The sequence below is a fragment of the Triticum aestivum genome, chromosome 5D, assembly GCF_018294505.1.
Source record: "Triticum aestivum cultivar Chinese Spring chromosome 5D, IWGSC CS RefSeq v2.1, whole genome shotgun sequence".
NCBI lineage: Eukaryota > Viridiplantae > Streptophyta > Magnoliopsida > Poales > Poaceae > Triticum > Triticum aestivum.
Genome location: NC_057808.1, coordinates 540,890,732 through 540,908,107, shown reverse-complemented (window position 1 = coordinate 540,908,107; position 17,376 = coordinate 540,890,732). Strand labels below are relative to the sequence as shown.

General features: G+C 43.3%; 1 protein-coding gene across 9 annotated transcripts; it reads left to right on the top strand.

Annotated features, from left to right (window-relative positions):
- Positions 1-3,007: 3,007 nt before the first annotated feature.
- LOC123123634 (uncharacterized) lies at positions 3,008-10,226 on the top strand. 9 transcript variants are annotated; one of them, XM_044544179.1, is made up of 4 exons: positions 3,008-3,261; positions 3,388-3,506; positions 3,949-4,012; positions 9,740-10,226. In XM_044544179.1, the coding sequence occupies exons 2-4, from the start codon at positions 3,421-3,423 to the stop codon at positions 10,043-10,045; spliced, it is 456 nt and encodes a 151-aa protein (XP_044400114.1). In that variant the 5' UTR covers positions 3,008-3,261; positions 3,388-3,420; the 3' UTR covers positions 10,046-10,226. The 9 variants fall into 9 exon arrangements, 8 of the variants coding, with proteins under 8 accessions (XP_044400114.1, XP_044400112.1, XP_044400113.1 ...); XM_044544177.1 differs by having other exon boundaries at positions 3,943-4,012; XM_044544178.1 differs by having other exon boundaries at positions 3,364-3,506.
- Positions 10,227-17,376: the final 7,150 nt, after the last annotated feature.

The following is a 17,376-nucleotide window of genomic DNA, read 5'->3' as shown; positions in this document are numbered from 1 at the left end:
ATGACCGAAGTTTTTCGGAGTCCCGGGTGAGATCGGGGACATGACGAGGAGTCTCGAAATGGTCGAGACGTAAAGATCGATATATTGGAAGGCTATATTCGGACATCGGAAAGGTTCCGAGTGATTCGTGTATTTTTCGGAGTACCAGAGAGTTACGGGAATTCGTATTGGGCCTTAATGGGCCATACGGGAAAGGAAAGAAAGGCCTCAAGGGTGGCCGCGCCCCTTCCCCATGGACTGGTCCGAATTGGACTAGGGAAAGGGGGCGCCCCCTTCCGTCCTTCTCCTTCTCCCTTCCCTTTTCCCTATTCCATGTGGGAGGTGCAATCCTACTAGGACTAGGGAGTCCTAGTGGGACTCCACACTTTGGGCGCGCCCTATGAGGGCAGGCCTCCTCCTCCCTCCATCCTTTATATACGTGGCCAGGGGGCACCCCATAGACACACAAGTTGATTGTTTCCAGCCGTGTGCGGTGCCCCCCTCCACCATAATCCACCTCGGTCATATCGTAGCAGTGCTTCAGCGAAGCCCTGTTCCGGTAGCATCATCATCACCGTCATCACGACGTCGTGCTGACGAAACTCTCCCTCGACATTCTGCTGGATCGTGAGTTCATGGGACGTCACCAAGCTGAACGTGTGCAGATCGCGGAGGTGTCGTACTTTCGGTACTAGGATCGGTCGATCGTGAAGACGTACGACTACATCAACCGCGTTGTCATAACGCTTCCGCTTACGGTCTACGAGGGTACGTAGACGATACTCTCCCTTCTCGTTGCTATGCATCACCATGATCTTGCGTGTGCGTAGAATTTTTTTGAAATTACTGCGTTCCCCAACAGAAGAAACTTTCTAGTGTTAATTATTTGCATCCCTAATTAATTAATTAATTGCATTAATGACTCGATTTCATAATTGATTTGTCGCACAAAAATCCCTACTTAAATAGACTTAATTAACTGCATGCATAATTAATTGTCTGGCTAATTAATTACATTAATGGCTTGATTTTCAAATTGATTCGTTGCTTGTTTCCAAATCTTCTTTTGTATTTTTTTTCATGTGAGACAAGGGAGGTGGGTTTTCTTGTGCGTGTGGGAAGATGAGAGGGGATGGGTTTCTTTGTAGGGGGTCAACGGGAGGAGATCGAGTTGGACGTACCACGTCTAATCCACAACGCCACTTCAATAGTAGAGATACGGTTGGAAAAACTTTCTACTATATTAATTATCCACATCCCTAATTAAGTGACTGACTAATCAATTGTTGCATTAATGACTTGATTTTCATAATTGATTTGACACAGATAAAATCCCTACTTATACGGACTTAATTAATTACATGTGTAATTAATTATCTAGCTAATTAATTGCATTAATGACTTGATTTCCAAATTGATTCGATGCTTAGTTTTCAAATTGTTTTACATTAATAACTGATATACAAATTAATTCGTTGATAATTTTCGTGATTAACGTGATCCTTATGTACAAATAATGATATTCTAATAATTAACGTGATCATTTCATTACACACCAGATTATACTTTTCATTATTAACATGATACTCATGTCCAAAAAGTAATACTCTCCATAATTAAAGTGATCATACTATTAAACGCTCAATAGTACTTTGCATAATTAACATGATCCTACCGCCAAGTACTGATACTCTTCATAATTAATGTGATCCTTCCGTCCAAAGAATGATACTCTTCATAATTAATGTGATCCTCTCATTCAAGTGCTCGATTATACTTTCTAAATTAACTGGTATGGCTAATTAATTGCATCCAGCCGTGGGCAAGGCAAAAATTGCACAAAAGATAACTAACACGATTTTTGGGCATCAATGACTGCATGTAAACGAACGAAACGACCTATGGACTCCCCCTTTAGGAGCATAGATGACTTCTAATTTATTTTCTATTTTTAAATTTGTGAAAAAATTAACTCAGAAATACCTATTTAAATATTGAAATTGTTCCAATATGGGACATAATTTAAATTCATGTAAAAATCAAGTTCAGAAACATTTTTTTGAGTTCATGAACATTATTTTGAATTTGCAAAGAATTTTTTCAAACCACGACATTTTTTAAATTCCTAAACAATTTTGGATTAGTGAACTTTTTCAAATTTGCGAATATTTTTTGGATCATGAACATTTTTTCAAATTCATTACCTGAATTTGCAAATATTTTAGCCACCGTGAATTTATTTTGAAATTGTGAACAGTATGATCTTTTTTGAATTCACAAACAAGTTTTGAATGTCCATGCAGTGCTAAAAAATTATGAACATTTTCAAATCCGTGAACATGTTTTGAATTCATTAATATTTTTTAAACACATGAATATATTTGGAATTCAGGAACATTGTTTATATTTGGCAACATTTTTCAAATTCACAAATAGTTTTTGAAATTGCAGATTTTTTTTTAAATCAGGGTTTTGCAATGCAGCATTTTTTAATTGACAAAATGCTTTTGAAATAGCAAGCATTTTCTCAAATTCTCAAATATTTTTTGAATTTGGAACATTTTTTAAATTCATGCATATTTTCAAACGCATTGTGTTTTTTCAATTAGTGAATATGTTTCTGAATTCATGAACATTTATTGAATTCGTAATCATTTTAAAATTTTGATTTGTTTGAAATTGCAAAAAAAAATTGAATTCATGATTTTTTTCCAGATTTGTGGAAATTTTAAATTTTCAAATATTTCCCTAAATTGGAGTATAAAACAGTCAAATGAGTAGAGAAATGAAGAATCAGGCATGGAAAGAAAAGAAATAGTGTGAAAGAAATATTTTTTTAAAACCAGTGGGAAAGTTATCACTGGAGAAAGGAGGGTCGAATCAGTACAGCGAACGAGTCGAGCGAAAAAAAGGTGAACGAGAAAAATGGGCCAGCCCAACACCTGCGCGCGCACGCAACAGGAGCACTCCCGTAAAACTCCGCCGTAAGTTAGCTAGCACTTTTGTGTTCCGGGCTGCCTGGCCCGCGTACGCCTGCTGATCTTTTCATTAGGCCCTGTCCACCCTTTCTCTCCCCCCTCCGGCTCCGCCAACGCCGCCGTCGGCCAACGCCGAGTCAGGGGGACCGCCATCGCCTCCGCCGCGAAGCGTGCTTCCGTGCACAAGCTCTCCAAGGAGGAGTTCTGGGCCTTGGCTGAGAAGATCCGGTCGACGGACGCGGCGGCGGCCGTGGAAATGCGCGAGTCGTATGTCGCCACAGATGGATGAGGGGCAGGTTGATAGGTGGGCTCTTTGGCAGTACTAACAAAGTCCGTCATATACTCGTACTTCGGACATTGTAAGCTGTTTGAATTGCTTTTAAGAGATTTTTTTTTCCTTTTTTAGATAAAAATTTCCTCTTATGACTAGGGATTGTGGAGGAAAAGAGTTCCATGCGATGCCATGCCATGGTTTAGCAGTTGGGCTGTGGACGGCGATCACAGCTCACAAGACTCTTTGCAGGCTGAAGACTTGTCTTCTGAAGTCAGGTAGGAACCATTAAACAAGTGCCAACTAAGCCTTAACTCTGCTCTACATTTCAACAAATGCAGAGAACGTTGTATTACAATCACAGTAGGATCTTTATCATCAATCTAGCATTATATCTAGCCAGTGAAAGTTTTAAACTGGAGCAACATTGCAAAAACTCATTTTACAAGTCAGGTAAGGAATCACTAAATAAGCGTCAACTAGGCCTTAGCTCTGCTCAACAATTTTTAAAAGACCGCGTTGCAAACTTGGTAAGATGTTTATTATCACCCTCGCACTATGTCTAGTGAAAGTTTAAAGTCCGACCAGCATAGCAAAAGTCCGCATCATTCTGGAAGATTGGAACCTTGAGATGCATATTGCTTATGCCAATCAATAACCTTAGCATCCACTGAATGCTTAATTTATTTCTAACGCCGTATTTGATTGGACAAGGAACAGAGAAACCGAGAGAAGCCCGATCTGGAGATCGTCGGAATCAAGAGAATCATTCGCGGTATACCAGGTGTGGAGAGGAGCGCTCTGTGTTTTATGTGTAAAAACACATCATGGACACCAGGCTAGACTTCCAATAAAGGTTTACCAGTTTCAAACACCCATGCACGTTTAAAACTAACAGCTACACACACCATCTATCCTGATTTTTACAAGAGCTTTACTTCCCGTTACGAGTTTCTTAACAGGTAAATACCCTACGCATCTACTTAAAAATTTCAAGCTGTCAGTTCAAAAAAGAAAATCCAAGCTGTGAGATCAATGCTTATCTGAAATGCAAAAACACAGATTGTGCAATTGTACAAAAGACACAGCAGGTTGTAGATAGATTGTGCAAGCGAAAATAGCAGATTGCTCACTCGGAGACTAAAGACCTGCAAATGTCAAAACACCGAATTTCGTCTCTTGGATTACACTTTGTGATCTAAGCCCTGAAAATGTCAAAACCGAAGTTCTCTTTTATTGTTTTAGCAGTAGATGGGGTTTTCTTCTCTGCAGATGCTTTCTTCTTGGCCTCTTTACCATCTGCCCTCTTCATCGCAGCTGCTAGCTTCCTTGCTCCTTTCTTCGCGGCAGCTGCCTTCTTCCTTGCTTCAGCCTCTGCAGCCTTCATTTTTGCAGCTTCTTCCTTCCTATCAAGTGTCTCTGCAGCTGTCTTTTTTGCACCTTTTTTGACTTTACTCTGGAAGGGCAACACTAGCTTCGAGGGCCTCTTTCCCGACTGCTTGCGAGTTACACATGGTTTATCATTATGTAACACAGCAACATGTACTGCGTTGGTTGATTTGTGACAGGATAGCGAAGAGGTTTTGCTCTTCCGAGCTCGGCCGTGTGTCTGATAGGAAGAAGCTTTGGCAGGCTGAAAGAATGACATTCCAAATAGAAACTGAAGTCGCAAGCAAAAAATTATAAAGCATGAATGGTTACGAGAAATTTACCTCGGTAGCAGCAGGCTCCGAAATCTTTGACTTGCTGGTTTGGCGATGACAATGTAGAGCCCTAGCCCTAGCAGCAACTGTTTTTGAGCTTCGCGCCAATGTTTGATGTTCCTGGCATACCTGACATTACCATAAATTACTAACAAATGATTTTACACATTGAGCAAAACATATACTCCAGGCTGCACGTTGAGAGGATTCATCGTGGTTTAGAGTAGCAATTACGTATACAATGGTGCAACTGAGAGCTGAAAGAAGGGGTCAAGGCGTGCGCCACTGACCCACACGCATACTGAGGGTAAAGCCTCCAAGAACCACACCTCTAGGGAGGTAGCGACATCATCGATGGGGTTGTGGTCCTCAGATCCAGCTCCGAATTGGCAAGCTGGATCTGGGTTTTCAGTTTTTCACCCAGAGGGGACTAGACCACAAGGCAAGGCATTGATAAGGTCGGTCAGGGCTTTCGCCTGGAGCCGCATGGTCACAACTCACCAGTCACGCTAAGGTTCATTATACTACAGGTATAACGAACCTGATATTAGGACAGTGAGCCAGTGAGGTGCTAGTCCTGCAGCTCTAAGCTGCTGACCAGCCAGCCAATGTCGTGTAGGATCTCCCAATGAACGTGGATTCAGTTCATGATTCAGCCAGCCAGCCCGGTATAGTGACCCATATTACAGCCAGTGCACCCTCATCTGACTGTAATATGGATTCAGTGAACACATACTCTGGGAGATCAATTGATTCGACATATTGGACGCAATGACAATTAGATTAGTGTAGTGAAAATAATACATCTTACACAGATACCTGGGTTTGAATTTCACCAGCAGGAGAGAACTGGGCATCGCTCAGTAGGCGAGAGGCAAACGTGCTCCCCCAGACCGCCCGGGTCTGATTGTCGGCCTCCCCTGTAGTTTCTTCCAAATGAAATGCCACAGATCCTTGACTCAATGGTCGAATAAGTTCAGCACCATATTGTCCTAGATCCAGGTCCCAGTCTATATCATCATAATCCGTTTCTACGCCGTCGTATAGAGCTACTCTTGGATCATTCTGAAGTCTAAGCATCAAGTCATCAAAAGGGATACATGCACCTGAAACTACATGCTGATCTGCAGGCATAGCTTCAACACAGAACAGAGCAGTTACTTAAATACTGGGAAGGATAACACCGCAAGCAGCGGCTAAACAATGAAAAACATGTGTAGTAAAATTAGAAGTGCTATACAAAAGCTGCATCAAAGACAAAACAAATACGAGATGAGTAAATCTTAGATACCAGCTTCGCGTGCAGATATGTCTCTAGCCTCTTCTTCTTCGCACCTATCATCATCAATATTTGCTTCATGCCTCGTCATCTCAGCTTGAAAAATTAATATACAATGCAATACGAGACGTTAAAAAGCATAAAAACACTGACAATATTAATAAAGGTATGTACTATACAGATCTCGTTGCAACTAACTGGACATCAAATTCAACACTTTCAGATAACACTGGGTAAATAGTAGTACCTCCTGTCTCCAATGTCTCAACAGTCTGGCAGAATTGTCCCGACGGAGGTAAATGCTTGAGATTTGCAGGTACCTCCTTACTAACATTGGCGTCACCAGATGATCCACCATGAACTGAAGCATGGTTGTCAAGATCATCCATGCAGGTGGCAACAGTAGGCAGCGCGGAAGGTGGATTAGCTACAGAACAAAAGTTAATAGAAATGTGATCAAAATTAACATAGAAAGAATAAGATGAACATCCAATCACCTTGATTCCTGTCAGGTAGGATTGTGGCATCATCCACTTTGTCTGCTCTGAAACCCCATAGCTCATCAACATGCTCTAAAATACAAATACAAATGTAACTATAGTAATGTGCTAACACAGCATACAGAACAAAAAAGCTTAATTATTAATCTAATGGTACCTAGCTGTGACGCAAGACGATCGTAATCTCCTTGCAAAATATGCGTGAGAGAAATATTAGCAGTGGCATCCTGCTGACCCAGAGCACTCAATGGGTCAAATGCAGCAGCCTGAAGACCGCCGGCAACAGTTTCTGATGTACCCATCTCCAGGGACATAAAACTGCCTTGCACTTGGTCTTTGGTCAGCGGCAACACTTCCTCGGTTGGACCAGAACCCTCTATTTGTGTAGATGTTATGACAGCTGAAATTACATGCTGATCTGCAGGCATAGCTTCAACACAAATGGAGCAGTTACTTAAATACTGATGCACAGACAATAATGCTCCCAGCACCTAAAATTAGAAATGTAAAACAAATATGAGAGCAGTGAGTAAAATCTTAGATACCAGCCTCCCGTGCAGCTATCTCTCTAGCCTCTTTAGCTTTGCGCCTATCATCAATATTTGCTTCTTCCATCACCTCAGCTTGAAAAAGATAATAGGCAATGCAAAATGAGTCGTTAATAACATTAAAACATAAACTAGAGTAATGAAATGATGTTTCGTACAGATACAATACCAACATCTACGTCCAGTTCCATCAAATTCAGAACATTCAGATAACTAGGGTAAGTGTAGTACCTCCTGCCTCTAATGTCTCAACAGTCCGGCAGGGTTGTCGGGGCGGAGATAGATGCTCAAAATTTGCAGGTACCTTCTTACTAAGATTGGCATCACCAGATGATTCATCATGAACTGAAGCACAGTCGACAAGATCATCTGTCAGAACAGGAACAGTAGGCGATGGGGCTAAAGAAATAAGAAACGGTTAAATAGAAACGTAGGCAAGAAACATACAATAATCTTGATTCTTGTCAGGTACTCCCTCCGTCCAAAAAAGCTTGTCCCTCAAATGGATGTATCTAGCACTACTTGTCCCTCAAATGAATGTATCTAGCATCAAGTTAGTGCTAGATACATCCATTTGAGGGACAAGCTTTTTCGAACGGAGGGAGTATGATTGACTCATCAATAACAGAAAAAAATAATATAATTGTAGTAATGTGCTAACGCAGCATAGAGGACAAAAATTGCTTAATAATTAAATATAACAGTACCTAGTTGTGACGCCAGACGACTATCGTTATCACCTTGCACAATTTGCGTGAGAGAAATATTAACGTTGGCATCATGCTGACCCTGAGGACACATTGGGTCAAATGCAGCAGCCTGACGACCGTTGCAAACAGTTTCTGATGTACCCATCTCCAGAGACGTAAAATCGTGTTGCACTCGGTCTTCGGTCAGCGGCAAGACTTCCTCGGTTGGCTCATCATTCTCCATTTGAGTAGATGGTGCAGGTACAGAAGCTGATGAAGTCGGTATGCTCGATGGTCGAATAGGAGAGGGAGTATGTGGGTCTGCAGGTTGCATCATCTCTCGAAGCTCATGCACCACCCTGGTGTGTGCAAGTTGGATTACCTTACACACATCATCATCACATCTTTGGACAGCAGCAATCACAGCATACTTTCTAGATTGAGTCAAGCCAGTCAAAAGAGTCAGCCAGTTGTTGACGCAAGCTAGGCACAAAATTTATATGAGACTGAGTATCCTCGAAATAGCAGGTACCCTCCCTCGACCTAAGCTGATAACAGTAAAAACATAGTGATGTCATTTGAAATCTGAGATTATAATGAACAATATATCGATTATTGTATGGTTCGAAGAGAGGACACACCGCAAGTTTACCATATGTTTCGAGGCCGTTCAGACCCTTCCACCTATCCTCATTCAATATCCCCAGTATAGTGCCAGTGGTGAAGTGTGCAATGCGTGGGATTTCAATAGCATCAAGGCGATTCAAACTGAATAGATTGTCCAAATAAAAAACCTACAAAAATAGCATGTCAACATTATAAAGAACTGAAATGCAGATCATGTCCTTTGATTAAAACAGAAGAAAAAAAGTGACAAAACAGGGCGATGAATTACAATATAAAAGAGGGTATAACTACTGATGGACAGGGTTCCTCCAGCCAATTTCTTGGACTTCCAGGCAACAATAGCATCACGAAGGTCGTCAACAAGGACCTTGCAACAATCAACATTTGGGAGATTACCCAAGTCAGAAGTCCAGGCGGCATCCCTCCCTGTAATATATGTTGCTGTCGTGGGGAATAGGAGACGATTGAACACAATTAGAATGAAGCATCTTATCGTCAATTCGTCCTCACCCTTGAGTTTGATGCGTTCGTACAAGACATCGTAAGTAATTTTCTTTTTCTTACGGACACCGAGTAGTTCCTTAAGCTTCAAAAGTTCTTCTCTTCTTTGTGCATAGGAGAAAACAGGTGGGTCTCTGCCGCCAATCGGTATGCCAAGGACACAATGCACAGCATGGGGTGTGATCTTAAGACCACCTTGCGTGCCAACTTCGATCACAAGGGAAAATGCGCTTGTATTATCCAGCAGAAACATTGGTAGGTTCCTTGTCTCGAGCGCATTAATACTCAATTTGAGCACCTCCCCGAAACCCAGCTGCTTGATTATATTCTTCTGGCCATCTGTTAAAATCTTAACAGCTGAAACAATTAAGTTTGGAGTGCACCTTATGGTGGGAGACCTCTTGGAGACCTTCTTAGGCTGCAAATATTATAATTATGTAAATGCAGCATACTGTCGGATAATTAAGAATAGTACTAATATAATTCGAAGTATATATGACCAAAAGAGAGACACTGATTGGCACTTTGGCAGCATTGTCTAGATAACAACTAGCATCAGATGGATACTATCAGCAAGGAACTATTAGTGAGAAGTATTTATGCTATCAATAGACTGCACTGCATGGGATTAACATAAATTACCTTGGCAACTTTTGCTTTACAGCTATTCCTCTTGGAGCGCGTAGTCTGTTGTGCAACGCGGGAAACTGTCGGGTCAATAGAAACACCATCGCCATTTCGGTCTCCCCTGGGGATGGGTCCAAAGGAGCGGGAGCCTTCCTCTTGCGCACCCGAGGTTTCGACTTTGAAGAACCAGCTGATGCAGAAGGTGGTTCCTCTGCAGATGCAGGCGGGGCAGTATGTAAAGAACAGGCTGCGGCATTACCAAGAGCACGATCAGCTGCTCCGCCTTCAATCTGAACTGTGGGTGCCATGCCCATCGTTTCAGGGGGCGCCAAAGCAAGCGTGATACTGAAGGTGATGCCCTGAGCCTGAGCGAGAGGACCCTCAAAACTGTAGGTTGCATTGTTCAGGCTGTCCTGGATAGTAAGCCTGCGAAACTTAACGTCCATACCTTCATAGCAGAGCCCCTAAAAAGTGTGGAATGAAATTGCAACATATTTGTCTGCCAAGTCAAATTACTATGTGAAGAAACGTGTGGAGTACGGAGTAGATAATAGCTCGACATAACAAGTATACTAATTCTGAGATGGGCACACAGATGTTTGGATCTTGAAAAAGAAACCCTATATTGAACGTGACGCAACTGCAGAAATGGGCACACCAGATTTTACAAAATCTGAGACGGTAAAGAGTACTAGTACGATCGAGCTGACTTACCCGAGCAGAAAAAGGGGGCGAGATCTGATCGAGCTGTCGGGGACGGGGAGGCTTCGCCGCCGGGAAGGACGAACCGAGCAGCCGGCAGATCGACGAGATGAGGGAGAGAAAAGGGGTATCGGAATTAACGAGAAGGGCAAGGAACGGGCAGCAACAGCGGTAAGTAGCCACCAGCGGGTAACTTTTTTGGGGCGTGACACGTATACGCCTTGGTTGAGACACACGATACCCTCTATCAGCTGCACGCATGACTTGGTCGAGACACGTATTCTTCTCCCCTTATCTCCGTCGGCGAGCTCACGTGTAACTTCTTTTCTAAATTTGCCAACACTTTATTGATCTATGTGAATGTTTAAAAGAATACTGGGTCATGAGGATAGATAAGTCACAATAAATTTGCCAACATTTTATTGATCTATGTGAATGTTTAAAAGAATACTGGGTCATGAGGATAGATAAGTCACAAGAGACGACCCTAATAAGCATATCCAAGTGTTTGGCAAAATTATGAGCTCACGTAAACCTGATCAACCAGCTAAGAGTCCGACCTAATTAAAGCCCGACCTGAAGCTTGAAAATGTTTCTTTTCCCGAGCCCAAAAGCCCGGCACAAATGCTTATTTCAGTGCGTGCACGTGTAAGCCAGACCTAAAAAGTTGTAGTAAAACGGAAGCCTGAACCAGGCGAGAATCTTTCAGGCTACAAAATGAAGCCCGAGCGTAACCCAAAGCAAGCCCGACTTGGTCCGGCCCAGTTTTTTTGTCGGGGCTATACCCTTGATCAGATTTAAACTTGTGGATTAATCTAAAAAAATATTAAACTTGTGGATTCGTCTGCCGCTTCGGGGGTCGGCGTTGGGGAGAGGAATCCGGATGGCTCGGCTCCGTCTAACTAGATACGTTAGAGTTTTAGTCCTCTTAGTGGCAACGCCCACGCGGATGACGATGCTTCATTTTCAAAGTGAGCCTTCTCGGCTCCGATCCTCCTCAAGCTCGTCTGTTGAGACGGCGCAAAGCTCCGGTGTAGATTCATGTCGGCTCCTTGGGGCGGGTAGGTTAGGTTTTTTGTCGTGCACACACAACGACGATATTTGGCGCAATGTACTTCGAATATATAGAAACCCAATGTGGACCAGAAGACGTTGGCAATTGTGATCTGCATAAAAATTCGTCACCTAGAGAACAAAACGCGGGAGACCACTGCGGGAGAACAAAACGCATGTAAAACCCCTCAGTTCTGATCAAACGGGGTTGGAAAACTACGGTGACGTTGCACACCACTGCATAGTATAGTGTGCCGGTCTTTGATATGACGTTCATGAGACACAGTCTCATGAACTTTATATCCCTCGAAGTTGTACAACATAGGCATAGCGGGTCCAAATACAACTTATATTATTACAAACCATGTTCAACAAGATTCAAACTAATGGTACCGAAAGACATAGTACCACTATGATATTACGATTCTTAATTGGTCTCGTCTGCTGATGCAGTAACCGCTCTCATTACTACCCTAGTTTAAGTATGTTGTTTCAATCCCTTCTATCCATAGCCTTCACCATAAGCAACAACATAGTCGACTCCTTCAACTCCACCAAACAAGTCTTGCTTCTCGTAAAAGTACTCTCTAGTTGTGTTGGAATCTTTTGGCATCTCCTCCAAATGTTCAGATTCTAAAGAGTAGAATACAAAGGGATAAGTATAGATGGTACTCAACAAGTTCATAGATATTGTGAGTGGACGATGTCCCGCAAGTGCACATGGCTTTGTAGCAATATTGTGATAAGTAAGGTTTATCAATCCCCGCAGTTGCATCGTCATTTACGCAACTACGCTCATCCAACCCGGAATTTGGAAATAGTTCAGTAAAGTCGGGTGCTAGGGGGAACAACAAAAGATGGGAATTAAACTAAGTACTAGAGCAAACCAAAAATAAATACTAAACTAAGCTAAGGAAATTAACTAGGGAGAATTACTGTGATGTTTTAGATGAGTACGCTGGTGTCTAGGTATGGTTTCGTTCTGCTTTGGTGTTGAATGGAGTTAAGCTGAGTCAGTACCTTGCATTATAGGATATGAAAATTGATCAATGGTGGGTGGTCTCTCACATAACATTCTCTCAAGCAGCGCCATATTGAGACAACTCAATCGTCCCTCTTCCCATTCCATACCAGCGGCGGTAACACAAAGACATTAATGTCACGAGGACCGTACTGAAGGCAATAGTTCTATGGGCAAACATTACTCCTATATAAGGTGTGTTCCCCTCAAGATATCAATGGCTGTCACTAGGAAGTCTATCGGATCACACAACTACCTATCAACTTCATGTGTGGCCTAGGGAGTTGGATGTATCCAACTACACTGATGGATCAAATATGTCCAGTCACTAAATTACTGTAAAGGTAAATAATCAACACGAAGAAGACACACATGAATAGACGACCCATATCAAATAACCACTTATTAGTTGACCAACTCATAGCCAAAAATTACTCAAATAACAGTACATATAAAAGGGGTTCAAGAGTTGTTATAATCCATCGCGGATATCGTGATGGGGATCCATCGCGGATACCGTGATGGGGGAGAAGAAGGGGTGTTGGTGAGCAATGGAAACTTTATGCCATGGTGGTGGAGGTGGAGAGCATGATAAGCACCTCCAGTTAGAGACGACAACAATTGCGAGCAACACGCGAGCGGGGCTGCGAGCTCGTCCAGTGCCTTCTTGACGAGCTCGATCTTCATGGACGGGTGATGACCCACAAGTATATGGGATCAATTTTAGCCTTTTCGATAAGTAAGATTGTCGAACCCAACGAGGAGCAGAAGGAAATGACAAGTGGTTTTCAGCAAGGTAATGTCTGCAAGTGCTGAAATTGTAAGTAACAGAGTAGTTTGATAGCAAGATAATTTGTAACGAGCAAGTAACGATAGTAGTAACAAAAGTGCAGTAAGGTAGCCCAATCCTTTTGAGGCAAAGGACAAGCCAAAACGGTCTCTTATAATAAGCAAAACGTTCTTGAGGTTACATGGGAATTTCTGTTGGGGAACGTAGTAATTCAAAAAAAATCCTACGATCACGCAAGATCTATCTAGGAGATGCATAGCAACGAGAGGAGAGAGAGTGTCCACGTACCCTCGTAGACCGAAAGCGGAAGCGTTTAGTAACGCGGTTGATGTAGTCAAACATCTTCGCAATCCAACCGATCCAAGTACCGAACGTACGGCACCTCCGTGTTCAGCACACGTTCAACACAATGACGTCCCTCAAGCTCTTGATCCAGTTGAGGGCGAGGGAGAGTTCCGTCAGCACGATGGTGTGGTGATGGTGATGATGAAGTTACCGGCGCAGGGCTTCGCCTAAGCACTACGACGATATGACCGAGGTGTTAAACTGTGGAGGGGGGCACCGCACACGGCTAAGAGATTGTCTGTTGTGCTTTGGGGTGCCCCCCTGACCGGCGGCCAGGGAGGGCGCGCCATAGGGGGAGTCTAACTAGGATTACCAATCCTAGTTGGAGTCCCCTTCCTTTCCAAGAGGGGGAGAGAGGGAAGGAGGAGAGGGAGAAGGAAAGAGGGGGGGGTGCCGCCCCCTCCCTAGTCCAATTCGGACATGCCATGGGGGGCGCGTGGCCACCCCTTGCGACCCTTCTCTCCTTTCCACTAAGGCCCACTAAGGCCCAATACTTCCCCGGGGGGTTCCTGTAACCTCCCGGTACTCCGAAAAATACCCGAATCGATCCGGAACCATTCCGATGTCCGAATATAACCTTCCAATATATCAATCTTTATGCCTCGACCATTTCGAGACTCCTCGTCATGTCTGTGATCTCATCCGGGACTCCGAACAATCTTCGTTCATCAGATCACATAATTCATAATACAAATCATCATCGAAGTTAAGCGTGCGGACCCTATGGGTTCGAGAACTATGTAGACATGACCGAGACACATCTCCGGTTTATAACCAATAGCGGAACTGGATGCTCATATTGGCTCCTACATATTCTATGAAGATCTTTATCAGTCAAACCGCATAACAACATACGTTGTTCCCTTTGTCATCGGTATGTTACTTGCCCGAGATTCGATCGTCGGTATCCTCATACCTAGTTCAATCTCGTTACCAGCAAGTCTCTTTACTCGTTTCGTAATGCATCATCCCGCAACTAACTCATTAGTCACATTGCTTGCAAGGCTTATGGTGATGTGCATTACCGAGAGGGCCCAGAGATACCTCTCCGATACACGGAGTGACAAATCCTAATCTTGATCTATGCCAACCCAACAAACACCTTCGGAGACACCTGTAGAGCATCTTTACAATCACCCAGTTACGTTGTGACGTTTGATAGCACACAAGGTGTTCCTCCTGTATTCGGGAGTTGGATAATCTCATAGTCAGAGGAACATGTATAAGTCATGAAGAAAGCAATAGCAATAAAACTAAACGACCATTTATGCTAAGCTAACGGATGGGTCTTGTCCATCACATCATTCTCTAATGATGTGATTGTTGGGGAACACAGTAATTTCAAAAAAATTCCTACGCACACGCAAAATCATGGTGATGCTTAGCAACGAGAGGGGAGAGTTTAGTCCATGTACCCTCGTAGACCGTAAGCGGAAGCGTTATGACAACGTGGTTGATGTAGTCATACGTCTTCATGATTCGACCGATCCTAGTACCGAAAGTACGGTACCTCTGCGATCTGCACACGTTCGGCTCGGTGACGTCCCACGAACTCTCAATCCAGCTGAGTGTCGAGGGAGAGCTTCGTCAGCACGACGGCGTGATGACGGTGATGATGAAGCTACTGGCACAGGGCTTCACCTAAGCACTGCAACGATATGACCGAGGTGGATTATGGTGGAGAAGGGCACCGCACACGGCTAAGAGATCAATGATCAACTTGTGTGTCTATGGGGTGCCCCCTCCCCCGTATATAAAGGGGTGGAGGAGGGGGCTGGCCGGCCTCAAGGGGTGCGCCCCAAAGGGGGGAATCCTACTCCAACTAGGAGTAGGTTCCCCCCTTTCCTAGTCCAACTAGGAGGGGGAAGGAAGTGGAAGAGGGAGAGAAGGAAAGGGGGCCGGCCCCCTTCCCAATTCGGATTGGGATAAGGGGGGGCGCCCCTCCTCTTGGCCTTCTCCTCTCTCTTCCACTAAAGCCCATGTAGGCCCATTAAGCCCCCAGGGGGTTCCGGTAACCTCCTAGTACTCCGAAAAATGCCCGAACTCATCCGGAACCTTTCCGGTGTCCAAACATAGCCTTCCAATATATCGATCTTTATGTCTCGACCATTTCGAGACTCCTCGTCATGTCCGTGATCACATCCGGGACTCTGAACAACCTTCGGTACATCAAAACACATAAACTCATAATACCGATCATCATCGAACGTTAAGCGTGCGGACCCTACGGGTTCGAGAACTATGTAGACATGACCGAGACTCATCTCCGGTCAATAACCAATAGCGGAACCTGGATGCTCATATTGGCTCCCACATATTCTATGAAGATCTTTATCGGTCAAACCGCATAACGACATACGTTGTTCCCTTTGTCATCGGTATGTTACTTGCCCGAGATTCGATCGTCGGTATCTCAATACCTAGTTCAATCTCCTTTTTTTGACAGAAAGTCTGTAAGGGATCCCCCTACAGTATAATTGGTGCAACAAACCCAAATTGCAAGTACCGTGCCTTGAACCTGGGTGGGTGGGAAGGCATCAGCCCCTTCCTACCACTAGGCTATGCCTTAGTCCGGCAAGTCTCTTTACTCGTTCTGTAATGTATCATCCCGCAACTAACTCATTAGTCACATTGCTTGCAAGGCTTATAGTGATGTGCATTACCGAGAGGGCCCAGAGATACCTCTCCGACAATCGGAGTGACAAATCCTAATCTCGATCTATGCCAACTCAACAAGTACCATCAGAGACACCTGTAGAGCACCTTTATAATCACCCAGTTACGTTGTGACGTTTGGTAGCACACAAAGTGTTCCTCCGGTATTCGGGAGTTGCATAATCTCATAGTCATAGGAACATGTATAAGTCATGAAGAAAGCAATAGCAATATACTAAACGATCAATTGCTAAGCTAACGGAATGGGTCAAGTCAATCACATTATTCTCTAATGATGTGATCCCGTTAATCAAATGACAACTCATGTCTATGGCTAGGAAACTTAACCATCTTTGATTCAACGAGCTAGTCAAGTAGAGGCATACTAGTGACACTTTGTTTGTCTATGTATTCACACATGTACTAAGTTTCCGGTTAATACAATTCTAGCATGAATAATAAAAATTTATCATGATATAAGGAAATATAAATAACAACTTTATTATTGCCTCTAGAGCATATTTCCTTCAGTCTCCCACTTGCACTAGAGTCAATAATCTAGTTCACATCGTCATGTGATTTAACACCAATAGTTCACATCTTTATGTGATTAGTTCACATCGCCATGTGACTAATACCCAAAGGGTTTACTAGAGTCAATAATCTAGTTCACATCGCTATGTGATTATTACCCAAGAGTAATAAGGTGTGATCATGTTTTGCCTGTGAGAGAAATTTTTAGTCTACGGGTCTGCAACATTCAGATCCGTATGTATTTTGCAAATTTCTATGTCTACAATACTCTGCACGGAGCTACTCTAGCTAATTGCTCCCACTTTCAATATGTATCTAGATCGAGACTTAGAGTCATCCAGATCGGTGTCAAAGCTTGCATCGACGTAACTCTTTACGACGAACTCTTTGTCACCTCCATAACCGAGAAACATTTCCTTATTCCACTTAGGATAATTTTGAATGATGTCCAGTGATCCACTCCTGGATCACTATTATACCCTCTTGCCAAACTCATGGCGAGGTACACAATAGGTCTGGTATACAGCATAGCATACTTTATAGAACCTATGACTAGGGCATAGGGAATAACTTT

Excerpts from the sequence above, each read along its gene's own strand:
- LOC123123634 (XM_044544177.1), top strand. The coding sequence starts at position 3,421 with ATGCCATGGTTTAGCAGTTGGGCTGTGGACGGCGATCACAGCTCACAA. Across the intron at positions 3,507-3,942 it reads GACTTGTCTTCTGAAGTCAG|GAACAGAGAAACCGAGAGAA; the intron begins GTAGGAACCATT and ends TGATTGGACAAG. Across the intron at positions 4,013-9,739 it reads AATCATTCGCGGTATACCAG|CTATTCCTCTTGGAGCGCGT; the intron begins GTGTGGAGAGGA and ends TTTGCTTTACAG.